The 17,710-nt window shown below is 38.2% G+C and overlaps 1 protein-coding gene across 3 annotated transcripts in view; it reads right to left on the bottom strand.

The window, feature by feature from the left end:
• LOC103708025 (protein FORGETTER 1) overlaps nt 1-12,169 on the bottom strand; it is a 49,479-nt gene extending 37,310 nt beyond the window's left edge. For all 3 annotated transcript variants that reach the window (XM_008792778.3, XM_008792780.3, XM_008792779.3), the window contains exons 1-7: nt 11,511-12,169; nt 7,192-7,257; nt 6,856-7,029; nt 6,631-6,761; nt 6,368-6,444; nt 2,615-2,796; nt 1,251-1,328 (exon numbers count right to left, since the gene is read on the bottom strand). In XM_008792778.3, the coding sequence (XP_008791000.1) occupies nt 1,251-1,328; nt 2,615-2,796; nt 6,368-6,444; nt 6,631-6,761; nt 6,856-7,029; nt 7,192-7,257; nt 11,511-11,960 (1,158 nt within the window). In that variant the 5' untranslated portion in view covers nt 11,961-12,169. The remainder of the gene's footprint in view (nt 1-1,250; nt 1,329-2,614; nt 2,797-6,367; nt 6,445-6,630; nt 6,762-6,855; nt 7,030-7,191; nt 7,258-11,510) is intronic.
• Nucleotides 12,170-17,710: the final 5,541 nt, after the last annotated feature.

Here is a 17,710-nt window from a genome sequence, read left to right as displayed (position 1 = left end):
CTAAATACAATCACTAAAAGGAATGCATTTTAGAAACAGGGCACCGAATTCTACATTGAATTTAAAAGTGCACACAAGCCAAAAACAATTTTTCAGAGACGTAGATATCAAAAAAAACAATGACATCCTAAGATATAATAAGGTGCATTTTCAACTGATCACAAGAGGATGCTGAGACATAACACATGTCGAGGATTTAGTTGGCCAGCTAATGAGGTGGATTTCCAACACCGAACTGCCAGTGGGTCTTAGTTCTCTCCACTTAAGTCGACACTTCTTTATAACCAAACTGATTTCTCTTTAAGTAATGCAAATAAATGCACAAGGAGAACATGTTAAGAAGTATTTAACAAGTAATCCAATATACATGCTGATATGGCATCTTCACAAGAATCAAAGAAAGTCTAGGAAACATCATCACGAAAAGGGGGAGGGGGGGCGCATTAAGCAACATTCAAGTATGCCTAGCGTACTGCACATAGAAATAAAGCCCTCACTCTCTTATAGATAAGTTTATTACACACTATGCTTGCTGAAAATCAAACACTACAAGACAAGAATAGATAGTAAATCTAAACTCAAAAATAGCACCTACATTAGCCATCTAAATAAAGTATATTGATGCACTAGGTCTACGAATAATAGCATAGCAATACAAAGTGTACATAACTACATATTAAGCATACTTCAAAATTATGGAGAGTATAATCTCAGACTTAACCTGCAACTCCTATTAACATATCAACCAGACACAAGAAGCTACGTGTAGAAGTTTAAGAATGCCTACCGACAACCAGCTGTAAACTAGACATTAGCACACTGATTAAGTGTGAAGTTCGAATAAAGGCACATTTTAAGAACATATAGGCTACCAGAAGGCCAGTTTGTGGGGCAGGAGAACTACCCCCTAATCTTTGCAGTTCAAGCTCAACTAATATCCGAACTTTAGAATAAAGGGAAAGAAAACAATGTTTGGCATAGGGAATCGCACAACTTTTCTAGTGCACAAATTATAAGCCACAAGCCAATTCAAAATCACTAAAAAACTGAAGACTGCAATAAAGGAAGGTTTTTATATTAACCTGTGTTACAGTATTGAATCTGCTTTGGAAGACTAATTGGAGAAATAAAATCATGCTACAATATAAATATTGGTTTGCAGACTTCAACTTTCAAGTTCAATAGAATAAAATAAGCTAGCAGGTTATATGCAATATTTAGATTCCAATATTTCTGTCTAAAGCATCGACCTGGATTTCAAGAACTGCTTCGCCTGTACGGGTAGCTTGTCCTCCTGCCTCTGGGATCAAATTTTTGGCCTTGTGACACTGCATAAAATAAATAAATATATATTATTCTGAAAATATCAACATCTGAGATAGAAAGGGCCAGTGGCTGATACAGGAGGGAACTGGGAGGAGGGAGGGCAATGTCCCCACTAGATACCATAAAACCCCTTTTATGGTTTCCATCCTAAAGCTAATCTCATGGCTCTCTCTCTCTCTCTGGGGGATCTCATAGGTTCCTCTTTAGAAGTACCAACCTTCCATCTTTTCATTCAATTCTTGAATTCCAACAGTCCTAGTCAACTATGAAAAACCTAAATTTACTAATATAAATTCTAATCAATTCTTAATCATTTATCAACCAATTTTAGAAAGCTGCATTAGTATTAAAATCAATGTTCTCTATCTCTATCTTTGCCCTCGCATCTCTCTCTCAGTTTGGATGGCGCATCATTATTCAAAGGTGAGTCTCCTCCCATATTAGGAGAAAATCCTTTTCTTCCTTATATCTCATATGTTGTTTATTATTTCATCATCTTTGTCCCTATTATTCAAAAAAGAACAATGGAAAACCTTTGCCTTCTCTGTCATTAATATATACCTTTGTTAATTACGAAATATGGATTGGGTGCTACAAAAGTAGATTCTAAGTGGTTCTATTACAATTATGGAACTATTATCTATTTGATTAGGTTCTTATTTAATTTTGGTAGATATTGCATCTATGTTAATGTTATCCCGAAAGCAGAATTCAGGGACTGCAGGATTTCTTACTATTTTTTTGCTATAAAACACATGCAGCTATGAGACTTGAAGTGCATTAGAACAAGGAAACAGCCTAAGCAGTGGTTGAGTTTCGAAGATAGATTATGGATTAGGACACTATGTTCAACATAAAATTTGATTGATCCAATCTAGATCAAGTAATTTTTGAGTTAATTCTTTAATTTTAAAGTAGTAACTGAAATTATTAAGATTCCCCCCCCCCCCCCCCCCCCCCCCGAAAAAAAAAAGGGTTCAATCCTGGATCTGCCACTGGAAAGGGCACCCAGAATTCAACATAGTGAACTTCACCAAATGATTAAAATTTAAATGCAAATTTAAACAATATTACAAAGGGCAAATTGGACAGGCCTGAAATCATTTGATATGCATACATGCATCAAGCAAACATACATATATACAAATTTTATGCATGTATACATGTATGTGTATATGCAGACATATATGTATATGCACATATAATATGCAGATTTGTATTTACATACATACTTGTATGTATGGGTTGCATGCTTATGTATTATATACTCGTATATAAGTTGTGATACCTCATCAAAGACCAAAAGACCATCAAACTCTGATCCACACCACTGCACCAACTGCTGTAAACGAGAACGGCCTTTTTCAGATGATGCTATCAAGCTACTGTATGTTAAAAAAACTACTCCATCCTTGATGCCAACAGCCTTAGAGTCAAGCTTAGAGTAAGGAAGCTTGTTCAGAGCATGTACTGCAAAAAAAAAGAATTTAAATTTGCTTCATAATCCTAAGAATCCCAGAAATGTTTATCTTTCGTACAGTCTCTACAAACATAGTTTGCCCATCATGAGTTAAAAATAAGCATGTTTGGCACTGAAGAAAAAAATAAGTAGCCAATATCCAAAGAAAAAAGAATAAATTTGAAAAAAAAAGGGTGTCTTAGTGAACAAGGCTCTTGCCACTATAAGATCTTGGAAAGGTCAGATATGCACAGCCTTATCTCCGCGCTTTCCGTATTTCAAACCCATCACACCTAGGTTACAATGGAGCAACAATACTGTTGCACAAGGCCCGCCCTCACAAGAGAATAACTGTTTTTGGTTAATATATGTACTGGTGTAATGTTCATCCTTTATTGCTTTACATAAAGCATATTTGTTCTAATCATATAAAATCACTTCTTCTGCGTATTATAAGATCTAAAGAGAAGAAATGATTGCAAGAAGCACAAACTAAACATGTGATGTAATCCCAGCCAAAGCCTTCCAATCACAGGTTTTGCCCGAAGTTAAAAGTTTCGCCAAAGTGAAAAATGACAGTTACAGTGGCTTAACAGAACAAAAGACAAAAATATGCTGGAACTTGTTACAGATACACCAACTAAATGTAATCTAGGGTAAATGGACTAGGTTTATAATAAGTTAATGGAAGAGAATGACATACATTAAGTTTTGATTATGAATTTATACAAATATTACATCTAAATCTAATTTTGGTTTGAATAATGAAAAGGAAGAAGAAATGAGTAAAGCAAGAGAGAAAGGGATACACTTGAAATGTTCATCTTAGGTTAAGGAGCAATATTGAATTTGTCAGAAAAGAACTAAAATTTTATTCAACTATCTTGACTGGTGGTTGCAGCTTGCAGCAAATACTCAAATAGGCTTAAATCTGAACAAGAGAAATGCTTACAAAACCTAACAGAAGTAGATATCACACTTTAGAAAGGATATGGCCACCCCTATATTGGAAGCATAGGGGGACTCTGGATAAAGGCAGCATTTATAAAATTTACAGCAATTTCAACAAAAAAGAAAAAGGCACTTAAAATTCATACATCCAAAGATGGCTTTGTCGATCACCTTTGTTGCAGATTTTTAATTTTGAATCTGATGGCAATATGATGTTTCTCAAATTGCTCAATCCTCATGATGTAGTTGTGTACAATCCTATCAGATGAAAATAAATGTTTTTATTGTTAAATCCAACAATTATTTGTCATATCGCGTATTTGTATTTGCAGTTCCAAAAGGGGAAGACTCATAGATCTCAAGTGTTGTCCATGCACCAAACTACAAGTTGCAGAATACCATTCCCTGCAGCCACCTCCACAGAGCTTAATAGTTCTAGGACACTCTAGACTGCATAGCTGAACCATTCTCATAGACAGTACAGCAAAACAAATTACTACCTTATCTATGAGAAAGTTTAGTGAAACAGTAATGAGCTCGCATATGTTTCTTCAGCGAGCAACCAATTGGCATATTTCACCAAATGATTTCTCAACTATCACATGCTCAAAGCTTTTGCTGCTCTCAAAACCAGAAGCCCAGCTTGCAGAGCAGTGATAAAGGATACTGTATGATCATAAGGATGCTAGAGTTCTACAAAATTATAGGACTATTCTACACCTCATGCATGTCTTCACAGGGACATAATAGCATGCAGGCATGCATACAAACACGCACACAAACCACGCATGCTTGTTGGGTAGCTAAGCAAGCAGGGCAGTAGAAAAGGATATCATATACTTAAATAATTACAAGTTTATGGTACTTCATATGAAATGTGAAGAAAAATAATTTCAAGCATGCATACAGGTAAGCACGCATGCATGCCTGCAAGTGCATGCATGTACGCGGAGTGAGATAAGATCTGATATGATACAGCCTGATTTTTCTTGGCTTAGGAATAGTTTAGCTGTTTTTCTCTCAGGGAAGAAAAAAAGATTATTGAAGTTATAATTGTTTGTTGTGCATCAAACCTTGGGTTCCTTTTCACCTATACTATCCAAAAACCATTGGTTCTTTAAGTTCCCCACTTCTAAAGACAAATATGTTAATTTGATGACAATGGGAAACTATAATTCACTAATTTCAACTCCATAGCTACCTTAAATGAATCAAAGCAGGTAGAGCAATCAGAGTAGCATCCTTAAGGTTTGTCAGCAAATTTGATGCCCATACCACTACATGTAATTTGAGAGACCAAATTCCCAGGGGAAAAGCCACAATAAACAAGCTTGATGATATTCTCATAAAACGTTTAATAGTAGGAATACAAAGCCAAACTCAGTGATGAACTCGGAAATTCGTTAGATAATTTCAGATCTTTGATAGAGGAAGCAACAGAATCTTCTCTCAGCTAAAAAGAAACAAGCTTGGCTTTTGTTTCTAGTGCAAAATTTGTTTCTACTGCAAACTAAAAAAATTATCAGGTAAACATCTTAAGTTCTCCAAGTCCATGCCAAATCAAATGAAGTATTCTCATAAAAGACTTGCCATTGTCAGCAAGTAGTTATACAGTCCAGGCATCACATAGCAGTGATAATACTGAACCAAACTCATGACAAATAGCCAAAATAAGAATTAGAAATTCAGAACCACCAGAGACTTTCATCCAGATTAGCAGAAGAGAGAGCAAAATATGTACTTGCTAAAATAGAATTCTTTTTTCTTTAAAAAGCAGCAACAGAATTTAGAAAAACCAAAGAAAAAGGGATGAAATGGCATAGAGAGATCACCATTAGAAAATCATAAAGGATATAATTGAGCTGAGAGACAAGGACAATTGGACTTGAAAATAGTTCCAAACAGACAACAAACAAGCACACTCACATGCATAAACATAGAGAGAGAGGAGGGGAACTTAAATAAGCCTTACATTGTTCACTTCCGAGCACATGTTTTAAATATTTCAACTAATTTCAAACACCATGAATAGAGATACCACGATCTATTCTCTTTGATTGTCACATACATATTTAGGAAAAAAAACACTGCAAAAAATTTACTCAAAAACCACTTTACCTAAATATATATCGGCACTTTCAGCAATTTCCACGAATTTTATGCTCCGCAATGTTATCTGATGATTTGACTAGATCAAATCCTCTTATGATTTTAAAAAAATATATGTTTTCGCAAAGATTACTTAAAACCCTATGCTAGGATAAAATAAAACTTGAAGGCTGCTCTCTAATAGAGAAAAAAATGTACCATGCAATTGACATATAATGAACAACACATATAACATCTACAAGTTATCAACTTTCCAAGGTTACACATCATTCAATTAAATTTGAGAAAGTGTTATGTCCAGTTGCCAACCTAATTTTCAACCCACAAAATTTTCTGGTAAGGGCAAACAAGCAATCAATGCAAGAGCAGATCCTAAAACACAGAAGGCTACATAGCAGGTAAGGTAGTTACAAGTATCGAGTCCAATTAAAAGTAAGTTTTATAAGTAACTGGTAATATTAAGCAACTAAAAAGGTTCTATAACCAACAATTTGAACTAAATGTGTTATACTCTATCTATACCTTCAATATATGTAGCACCAACATCATCTAAATCTCTACGTGCATCAAACTTTAAGTCAGAACCAACAGAAACCCACCTGCAAAAGGCCATTACAAGGAGAACTAAAAAATAGAAATGAAAGAAATTAACAGTAAAGTGATACTATTAAAAGAGAGCATTCTAAAACAAAAAGGCCAATGAAAAAGATATAAATAGTCATTTTACTGTGATTCTTTAACAGAACAAAGTTAACACAAGAAACTTGCTTTAATAAAATGCTTACAATGCTTTATGTCTACCATGTTGCCAATTTTCCCAGATCAACCCAGCAATGGTTCGACCTTTACCAACACCAGCTCCATCACCAATGAAAAATCCTGCTCTTGAACCATTTTGGAGATGGTGATGGTGCCTCTGCCATATATGAACAGATGCTATTGTGGTAACGTCCAGCAGCACACATCAAAGCAGCCTAAATTTGCCAATTGAAAGGGAAAAGAAAAATAACCTGACAAGCATACACTATTGTTTCTATTTGCAAGCATGACAGTGTTTTAGACTTCTCCAGCTCATCCATAATTTTCAGATCATATGTTGGTTCCGGGGGCTGCACAGCTGACAAGGAAGATGTTTCCACAACAGGATCTGGATGAAGATGACCAAGAGATAGCCTGGGAGGTCGCTGCAAAAAATCCACAAATGAGGGACGTAATTTGAAGGCCTTATACAGTTCAACAAATAGTCAACAGAAGAAAAACAAAATCGATGGTACAAGTATACGAAGATGGAAAATATTTTACTTCCCAAAGATCTGGAAGGAAATTCCCAAACCAATTGTACTTACATAATCTGTAAAGGTTTCACCAACAGTGCCGCCCTCATCTTCTTCACGTTCCACATCAATTGCAACCTGAATGACCACATCATGGTGGAAAAAAATAAGCTAATATCCAATGAAAAGCTAAACATTTCAGGAACTTCCAAGTGAAAAAACTTTGACAACTCGAGAAAAAAACACCCAGTCAAGCTGATTTAAATAATTACTAGCAACCAAATAATTAAAAAACAAGAAAAATGTATAAAACTTCATGAACTTCACCAAGTAACTTGTGAAATCTAAAAATGTTCACTTTTTTGGTAATGAGGTGCATCCATGCATTACAGCAATGACAGACATCAGAACACATAAAAAAGCCACTAGAACAAGCCATCCTACATAAATAAAAGTGTCCCTCAAATAGTGAGCATTGTAATCTTTTTTGCAATAATATAAGGCAATTCAGATATCATAATATGCTGCAACTGTTTAAGCCTGTGAGAAAGTGAAAGCATAGAATGTAAAGAAAAGTCTGGTACATTGCTCTTCAAAGTAAGACCAACAAAATTAACACTACAAGAATTTGGTTAAGGAGCTAATGGTGTATTTATCATAACACAGTGCATGCTCAGCACACACCAAGATAGAAAGGTACACAATACTGCTACAAGCTAGACCACCGGAATGCTCAAACATGCTTCTGAAACCTTTTTTTCTTTGTGCATAGGCCACTTTTAATTGCTTCCTGGCTGGAAATGCACAGGATTTGACTAAACAGACATGATTCTTAACCCATCTGATTAATTTAATACCCTAGACCATGCTAAGAACATGCATTCATTACTGATAAATACAGCATACGCATGTGGAATACATTATCGAACAAAGCCTCCAATACATATACTAGCATTATATTGGAGACAATAAAAAAAGTACAAAACTCCAGATATTAACAAGATGTAATACAAGAATAACCAATACTAAATCCCAATAAATGAAGTGATCAAATTTAATAGGTCCGCCTATAATTACATAAGTCCCACAAGGCCTGCAATGTGTTGGATGGCCAGCGTTACACATATTGGCCTCTGCCATTATACGTCATGCAGCCTGGTACATATCATCCAACCAAAAAGGGAAACAGACCAACACTAAAAGGCTTGTAAGAGACTAATAGAAATTAGGATACCATTTAGCAATGCAAGAAGGCTGATTTGACTTGACTCAAAAGAATGAATTTGGTCTAGAATTTGGTGAACGCTGCATGTCTTGGCGTATGGCATGCAGTGAAATATATTTGCTTTTTGTTACTGTAGATACATATGCTGCAATGCATGTTTCTAAGCAGCCTATGTTGCAACTTGCAAGTAAAAGTGATTACCTTACAAAATCATGTCATCGTATGATATAGAACCAAAGTCTCTATCTAAACTAGCAAAAGTGTCCTGCAGTAGTCTACACCTTAAGCTAATGTTAGTGCTGTTTTATGATGATCACAATGCTTGCAAACACTTGAAACTATTGAATAATTACTTTATATGTTCACAACCCTTAAGGCACCAAATATCACAATTAACTCGCTACGGAGCATCTACAGAAGCCAGCATTTAGGGTTGTTGAGTGCTATCATCATATGCATTACCATCAAAGAGAGGTAGCATTCTATATACAAAGATCTAACAGCTCCTTGTTAGCAAAATAGTGAGATTGTGAGAGCACACATGGGCTGCCACAGCTAAAGAGATGTGAATTTTTCTTAGTCCTACACCCTCGACAAGAAAAAGAAATTGTCTGCATAATAAGATTCCATATCTTGTCTAAGACTGGACTGTATACTAAATTTCTTATTCTTCCTCACTTTTCCAACTCAACTTAAAATATTTGAGGTATTGTTTCCTAGTATTTCCCTTATTTACCATAAGTTGGGTGCTTGTGTTTGCTACCAATCCTAAATGCACAAGAAAGACCAGTGCTACATTAGGTTTTCAGAACTACACTTGGAATGGAATAGGAACCCTGGCTTTGGTTTGGTTTACACAGGTAATAGAATCAAAACTTATTTGGAATCACCACTTACTTAAACAGAAGAGTTGTAATTGTGCTCTTAAAATGGGAGGAACGGTCATTCTAATAGGAATGGGAATGGTATGTTTGGGATAGAGTAATTAATACTTATGGTATAAAATGAGAATGGTGGTATACTTTGTCCTAATCGATTCAGCAGTATTTATGTACAAAATAAGAATAAAAAATTTCACAAACATTTGAATTAAAGAATAATTTTATTTGGATGAACATAGAAAATGTAAAATAACGATATAGTGATTTTTATATAACAACCAGTTTTATACAAAATATGATATAATGGAGGCCTCAAAAAATTTATACCAGTCTCAATTTGGTTTTAACTCTTAGTCAAGGATGTAATCAAAAAATTAATATAGAATTAATTTCATTCTGGAATATACCTAGCTAAATTAAATGTTAGAATGGCATTGCTATGTCCTTTTCATGGATTGCTCTATTCATGACCAAACAATGGAATAGTACTCATGGTTTTGATTCCTATCTTCTATGTCCATTCCATTCTTGTTCCCATTATGCTTCTTTTTTATTTCTACAAACCAAACATAGTGTAGGACTACGGCTGTTGCCAGAAATACTACTCAAAGAAAAATTAGACTGCAATGAATGCGGGTGGCTGCCTCCTTTGGTTTCACACATTTTTTCAAGTGCAAAGTATCAGACAGGTGCTATTGTTAATCAAATGATATAAGAAGACATGTCCATTAGGCTCTAGCCCCCAAAACTTCAAGTCCTAGCTGTGGTCTCTTGATAGAGACAATCCACAAGCGCCAATTCCATCCAACCAAATACATCCTCAAAAAACTCCTATGTATCCCAGAGGAAAAGGAAAATTTTCTTTGTCTACTCATAACATGTTATAAAGCCTCTCCCACGTCAGAAGATTAAAAAACCCTAGCCCATGCATCCTACCAACCCTTAACAGCAAGAATTTTAGAGACATCACACACTGCTTGAGTTCCATTATTTATCCACACAAAAGTTTCAGGACAGCAAGCATCAAAAATCTCTATAACCAATTAGCATCACAATTGCTTGATACATGATCTTTATCACCTAGAAATTTCATCGATTGTCAGGAATCTCCAGTATATCTTCAGTTTTTTATAAACAAATACATTCATATCTTATGAAACAACCTGCTTCTCCCATCATCTAGGAACTGTCCAAGTCTAAAATAAATATATCAGATTGCTCCTTGGTTCCATGAGTTTACCCTGCTTGGCAAATGAATTAGCTTCCTTTTGGAAGTACTGCAGCAGGCTCTTCTCTTACTCAAAGCAACCTTGGCTAGCAAACGTAGGGAGAGATGATGTCAAGAGGTCTTTGTAGAAGATACTAGAACTCAACAATCCTACTTTGGTGCACAGGGCCAACCCATATGTATGGGAGGAATAGTTGATAAGGTAGAGGAGGGTGATTGCATGCACTTGTCAAAAATAGGCCCAAATATGCATGACGGATGCCATTATCTATTAACTGATCTTTTAATAAATCATAAATTTATTTTATATTTAATTAAGGAAGGTTTTATCTAACATGATTCTAAGAGGATACAAACACATACTGTCAATAGCGAACAATACCATAAGAGTTACATATAACATATTATAAGATAAATTATACTGAAACTAGAATTTAAATCGTCAGCTTCATCTTTTCTTAAATTTTATCCACGACATGTTAAACATTAGATACAACTCTGTATGTATAAACCATGTAGTATATAAATTTCAAAAAGAAATACCTAAAGATGTTTTTCCAGTTTTTATTGCTTCCCGTGTACTAAGATTAAATCCTCCGGTGCAAAATATTGAGGCATGCCCAATACAAACCCATGCCCTGTTTGCTGATAGAAGAGGGATAACTTAAATCCCATCCCCCCCCCCCCCCCCCACCTCCACACACACACACAAAAAAAAAAAAAAAATCCAGTCCCAGAAAAAAGACAGGACAAAAGAAAAAAGAAGGAGAAGGAGAAGAAAAAGGAGATAACACCGGTGACTTGAGCACTCATCTCTTTAGGAGGAGGGATTACAATCTGGTTTTTACATGAATGCAAGAATATCCTTGTTGCTATAACACATTTCACCTGCCATTTTGTGCATTTCTTCAAGCTATTAAGCTTCGATTCAAATTCAGTTAGTTCATATAATTAATAGAAATAAGCCAAACAGAGCCAACTAGGGTTGATTCAATTCCGTTAGCCCAATGCAGAAGCTAACGCGTTATAGATAGAGGAAAGGTAGTGATTGAATTGCCTCATTGATCTCTTCGGGCGGCTCATGGGGGAGTCCGGGGAGGGTGGCTGCAGCGGAGGCGGCGGCCGAGGAGGAGGATGCGGCGGCGGCTAAGTAGTTCTGGAGCTTGGAGAAGTCGACGGAGAGATCGACGCCGCACTGGGGGCAGGCGAAGCGGGCGAGGCCGTGGGGGACGTTGAGGATGGCCTTGCAGCGGGCGCAAGGGAGCTGGATCTTGGTCGGATCGATGCCCCGCGCCTGGGGCGGGGGCCGGCGAGGCGGCGGCGGGGCCATCAGCTCCGGCGGCAGCATCTGCGGCAGCTGGCACTTGGGGCAAATGAACTCCGTCATCCCCGGCGCCACGGCGAGGATCCCGTGGCACCCCGCGCACCGGACCTGGCAGCTTCCCGGAGGCGGCGCCGCCGCCGGCGGGAGGGGCGGGGACGCCGGCGGGCCCGAGGGCTGCCCCATTCCTCGTGCTTGCTCCCTCCCTCCCTCCCTCTCTCTGTCTCTCTTTTCTTCTCGGGCGAATTCGAGGGGATTGAGGAGCGGCGAGAGGCGATTTAAAGAGAGGGAGAGGGAGAAGAAGGAGGATTTGGTTTTTCTTGGCGCTCTCTCTCTCTCTCTCCCTGTCTTGGCTTTGGAGCGGGGCGAAGTCCGCGTCTCAGCGAAGGGGCCAGTTTTGGATGCAGTAATGGGATTTTGGTACCGTTCTAATCGAAGGCACGTGCCATCAGGAGAAAGTGGAGGAAGGGCGTGGGAAGTACGAGAGAAGAAAGAGAGAAAAGGAAGTGTTCGGATATCTGCCACGTCAGACTATTGGTTGATCCTTACCGTCTATTTGAATTTTATTTTTGTTTAGACCTTAAACACGTATGACGAATCTAGTTAAATAGCAACATTGCGTTAGGGTTTGGGAAAGGCAATAGATTAGATCACCAATTTGCGAATCCGTCTCGTTCAAAAAGTGATCTTTGTCTAAATTTTTTTTTTTGTTGTTGCTGCTGAATGCTCTTTTATTGCAAAACTTCTCTAACATAATCTTTTACTTCTAAAATATTGCGAGTTCGTTCCAATATAGTCTAAGACAACATCAGGATAAAGATTATTCAAGCAATTATATTTGTGATTTAGGCGGCTCTTTTAATAAGTTAAATTTGGCCGATCAGCACTCATATAATCTACTTGCTTTTGTAATTTATCTACCTAAATTTTAGCTTGAAAATTTTTCTTTCCCTTATTTTTGTTTTCGGTAACCATCCTTTAGGTTCTTTTACCATCACCATCCCTGAGCTCCATCACATAAAGTGTAAAAAGGGATGGAGCCCAACCGCCCTCAAAACTCTACAACCATTGGCCATGGTGCCTATAAATTCTCCTGCTAGCATCGACTTTTGGTGGATCCTCAAATTGGCTTTTATGCCATTATAGGCTAAGAATGTAATGACGCTCTATATACGATTAGTAAGAATGATGCTTAGCATGGTCAAACATACTGCATGGTAGCTATATCATCTCTCCATATACCATCTCATTACTTTACTGCCGGTTCCTTATGGAATTGTCAAAGAACAAAAAGCTTGGAAGACTCATATAATAGTTGTTTCATATGTCTGTAAATAATCCAAGGTATGGCAAATAGAGGGTATTATTTCATGGATTGCTTTGCTGGCTTCAATAATTAATATTTGTAATGTGCAATACGGGATAGCGGACGTTATAAATGGTTTGATATAGTCATTAATTGCAATGAAGACCAAGTGGTTTTGATCCCATTTTCATTCACTTGGACAAGGGCATTTTGGTGCATTTCATCAAAAAGTAGGTAACTAACATTTACCTCTTCCTGTTTCAACTAAGTAGCACATTTTTCGGATCCTCCAGCTGGGAATCGGGAAATGCCAAAAGAATATTTTTAGTGGAAACTTACTTTGATCTAGAGTTAAGTAAATACCAACACTTGGATAACTAGATTGGTATCTCTAACATGCTTCCAGATGCCCCCTAAAGGTAATTCACTGCTGAATTTGAAATATACGGTTTAGAGCAAAAGAAGGGAAGTTGGAGTGGTGAAATTCGTAATCCTCCACACTTGTCTTGACAAAATAGAAAAGAGGTGGAACCCTAATTGTGAGAGGATTTGGATAGTAAAGCCTAGTTTTATTAGTAAGTGTGATACCCGGTCCTATAAGTGAATTGGGCCCAATCTACATGACCAGTCTAGCTAATTTGGCCTAAAAAAAAAAATTAGCATGTGCTGCGCACGTGCCTAGAGAGGAAAAGAACTCTCGATGGGAGTCTTCTTCCACCCGATCTTGCTGGATCAAATCTAACTTCAAATCAGATTCCGGTCGTGGCTGAGCCTATTTAGAGGCTCCTCCCCATCCTCTCTTTCCTTCACCAGAGTTTCGGTCGTAATTGGAGCTCACTGCCGACGTTTTCTTTAGTTTTCTTCTCCGAAATCGATCGCCGTTTGCTGTCGCAGCCAGTCCTCACCGAAAAACCAAGTAAGGACCCAATGTTTTCTTCGGTTTTCTCCTTCGAAGCTGATAGCCGTCCGCACCGCCGCCGCGACTAGTCCTCACGGAAAAACCAGATGAGGACCCAGCTTTCCCCATCGAGCTCTATTTGGAGCCCCGATGACCGGTCGATGATCGCCGGATTTTGGTTGAGAAGGAAAAAGCTATGTTTTCCTTGTTTCGACTGGCCGAACCCATGTTCCAACTATTTCCTCCACGGATGCTCGCTGTCGAGGTCTTCCTCTAATCCCTCGTAGTGGTCAGAGACTATGGTTAGAGCTCTAGCCATGTGGATGCTTGATTTCCTCGGATTAAGGGGTCAAAACCTCTATTTCTTTGATGAAATTGGTGCTGCCGGCCATCAGTGACCGCCGGCCGCCAGTTGGCCAGGCTTGGCCCCCTTGACCCGAGGCACTACCGTAGCTACTATTTTAGCTTTGAATCAGGTTGGTGAGTCCCCAAATTGCTGGTAATGAGGTCTCCCCTATTTTGATACTCCTTTTCTTTTGTTTTGTCAATCGTCGTCTGGTATGGCATGCTGTCGGCATCGTCGTGGGTCATTGGCCACTAGGGGTTGCCGACCACAAGCATCATCAAAAACTTCCTTTGTTTTAGAAAGAAGAGGGAGGGAAGAAGAGAGAGCCTCATAGCTTGCTTCTTCTTCCCTTATTTTCTCTCTCTTCGTGTCTCTCTCTCTAGTTGACTCGAGTAGGTGGTAGAAGGGACTCAATGGACCTAGTGAAGGACCCCTCGTGGACGTGAGTAGGCAATTTAGGTTACTAGTCCAGTATCTAGTATAAATATATTCGTATGGTTATTATACATATTAGATATTGAAAATATGATTATGTGAACAAAAATATCTTGAATTTGAGAAAAATTTGTTGCATAAGTGATTATTAATTTGACAAGAGTAACATGTAATTTAGACAGATAAAATATAGTGGGAACTAACCTTATCATAGCGTTCATGGGCTGGTTCATGGAGATAGCCTCCCTGAACTTATGCATGGAATAATGATAGCAGGCTACGGGTGGTTGGTTTGAGACGTTCATTGACCATAGGGGGGGGGGGGGGGGGAGGTTTAGGAAATGAGTAATGTAAGATTTCCAATTCTCAAGGGAATTCAAGAAAGTCAAAGTATTTTAAAAGTTCAAGAGAGTTGAGTTGTTTTGATGTTCTATATTTGTTACACATATTGCATATGCTAAACACTAGTCTTTCGTGATGAAAGAACAATATCAACACACCCATTAAAGCCTAATTTTATTAGTAAGTGTGATACCCAATCCTATAAGCGAATTGAGCCCGATCTACATGATCAGCCTAGCTAATTTAGCCTAAAAAAAAAATTAGCACGTGCCGCGCACGTGCCTAGAGAGGAAGCGAACTTCCGATGGGAGTCTTCTTCCTCCCAATCTTGCCGGATGAAATCTGACTTCAAGTCAGATTTCGGTGGCGGCTGAGCCTATTTAGAGGCTCCTCCCCATCCTCTCTTTCCTCCACCAGAGTTCCGGCCGTAATTGGAGCTCACTGTCGACGTTTTCTTTGGTTTTCTCCTCTGAAACCGATCGTCGTTTACTGTCGCAGCCAGTCCTCACCGAAAAACCAAGGACCCGACATTTTCTTCGGTTTTCTCCTTCGAAGCTGATCGTCGTCCGCACCGCCGTCGCGACTAGTCCTCACGGGAAAACCAAATGAGGACCTGGCTTTCCCCTTCGAGCTACTTTTTCCCCTTCTCCAGATTCTTTGGAGCCCCGATGACCGGTCGATGATCGCCAGATTTTGGTTGAGAAGGAAAAAGCTCTGTTTTCCTTGTTTCGACTGGTCGAACCTATGTTCCAACTGTTTCTGCCGCGGATGCTCACCGTCGTGGTCTTCCTCTAATCCCTCATACTGGTCAAAGTTCTAACCATGTGAATGCTTGATTTCCTCGGTTTAAGGGCTCAGAACCCCTATTCCTTTGACGAAATTGGTGCTACTGGCCATCAGTCACCACCGGCCACCAGTTGGCCGGGCGCAGGCTCCTTGACCCCAGGCACTATCGCAGCTACTATTTTAGTTTTGAATCCAATTGGTGAGTCCCCGAATTGCTGGTAACGAGGTCTCCCCCATTTTGATACTCCTTTTCTTTTGTTTTGTCAATCGTCGTCGGGTATGGCATGCCGTCAGCACCGTCGTGGGTCATTGGCTTCTTGGGGTTGCCGACTACAAGCGTCGTCAAAGACTTCCTCTATTTTAGAAAGAAGAGGGAGGGAAGAAGAGAGAGCCTCATAGCTTGCTTCTTCTTCCCTTATTTGCTCTCTTCGTGTCTCTCTCTCTAGTTGACTCGAGTAGATAGTAGAAGGGACTCAAGGGACCTAGTGAAGGACCCCTCGTGGACGCCAGTAGGCAATCTAGATTACTAGTCTAATATTTAATTTTTTTTGATAATCAAGTTTGATTTTGTAGAGGGAGATTCATCTATGCAAGAAGGTTATGATTGGGGTATTTTGCACCTTAGTTAGTAAACTGTAAAACAGGTCGATGATCATTGGGTTTAATCAGTCTTTGATAGAGGTAAAAATTTCTGTACTCGATTACTATATATATATATATATACATATTTATTAGTTCGTATTGCTGGATTTGCATCGTCAGATTTGTAGTGATTTGGCATATGACGATATGCCTTTATATGAATTTTAGTATAAATATATTCGTATGGTTATTATACATATTAGATATCGGAAACATGATTATGTAAACAAAAATATCTTGAATTTGAGAAAAATCTGTTGCACAAGTGGTTATTAATTTGATAAGAGTAATATGTAATTTAGACAGATAAAATATGGTAGGAACTAACCTTATCATAGCGTTTATGGGCTAGTTCATGGGGATAGTCTCCCTGAACTTATGCGTGGAATAATGATAGCAGGCTGCGAGGGGGGGGGGGGGGGGTCTGCAAATCTATAGGAAATGAGTAATGCAAGATTTCCAATTCTCAAGGGAATTCAAGAAAGTCGACGTATTTTAGAAGTTCAAGAGAGTTGAGTTATTTTGATGTTCTATATTTGTTACATATATTGCATATGCTAAACACTAGTCTTTCGTGATGAAAGAACAATATCACCACACCCATTAAAAGCAGGAGTCGGGGGAGGATCAACAATGCTTCCTCTATTTATATAAGAATAGGCCTTGCTCCTCGAAGTTGCTCTAACACGGAGTTCTAGCTTGAAATTTCTGGCCAAATCATGTAGTAAAATTATTTAGATAAATCCATTTGGCTGGATACAATCTATTTGACTTGCTCCACATCTCACATGATACTCATAAGTAAGACAAGTGCAAATACTCCCCCTCCATTTCCCAGAGTTCAAATTCTACCTTAAAAACCATTTCACAATACTATCTCTTAAAGAAGAAAAGGTAAAAAAAAATCTGTAGAAGAGGCCAAAGAGAAGTCCTAGAACGTAGGAGTGAAAGTGAATCGGATAATACCCAGATCTATTTTCATATCCAAAACTATCCGAATATAGATAAAAATTTGAACATCTGTCTAATATCCATATCTGTCAAAAAAAAAACATAAAAATGGATAGATTCCGTATTCAGATATCTAATTCTATTTGTAACTCTATTTAATTTTATATAATACTCATAATTTTTTTACAAAAATAAATACCTATATTAACATTCTATTAACTAAATTTATC

Source organism: Phoenix dactylifera, chromosome 3 (assembly GCF_009389715.1).
Source record: "Phoenix dactylifera cultivar Barhee BC4 chromosome 3, palm_55x_up_171113_PBpolish2nd_filt_p, whole genome shotgun sequence".
Taxonomy (NCBI): domain Eukaryota; kingdom Viridiplantae; phylum Streptophyta; class Magnoliopsida; order Arecales; family Arecaceae; genus Phoenix; species Phoenix dactylifera.
This window is presented reverse-complemented; position numbering and strand designations above follow the sequence as displayed.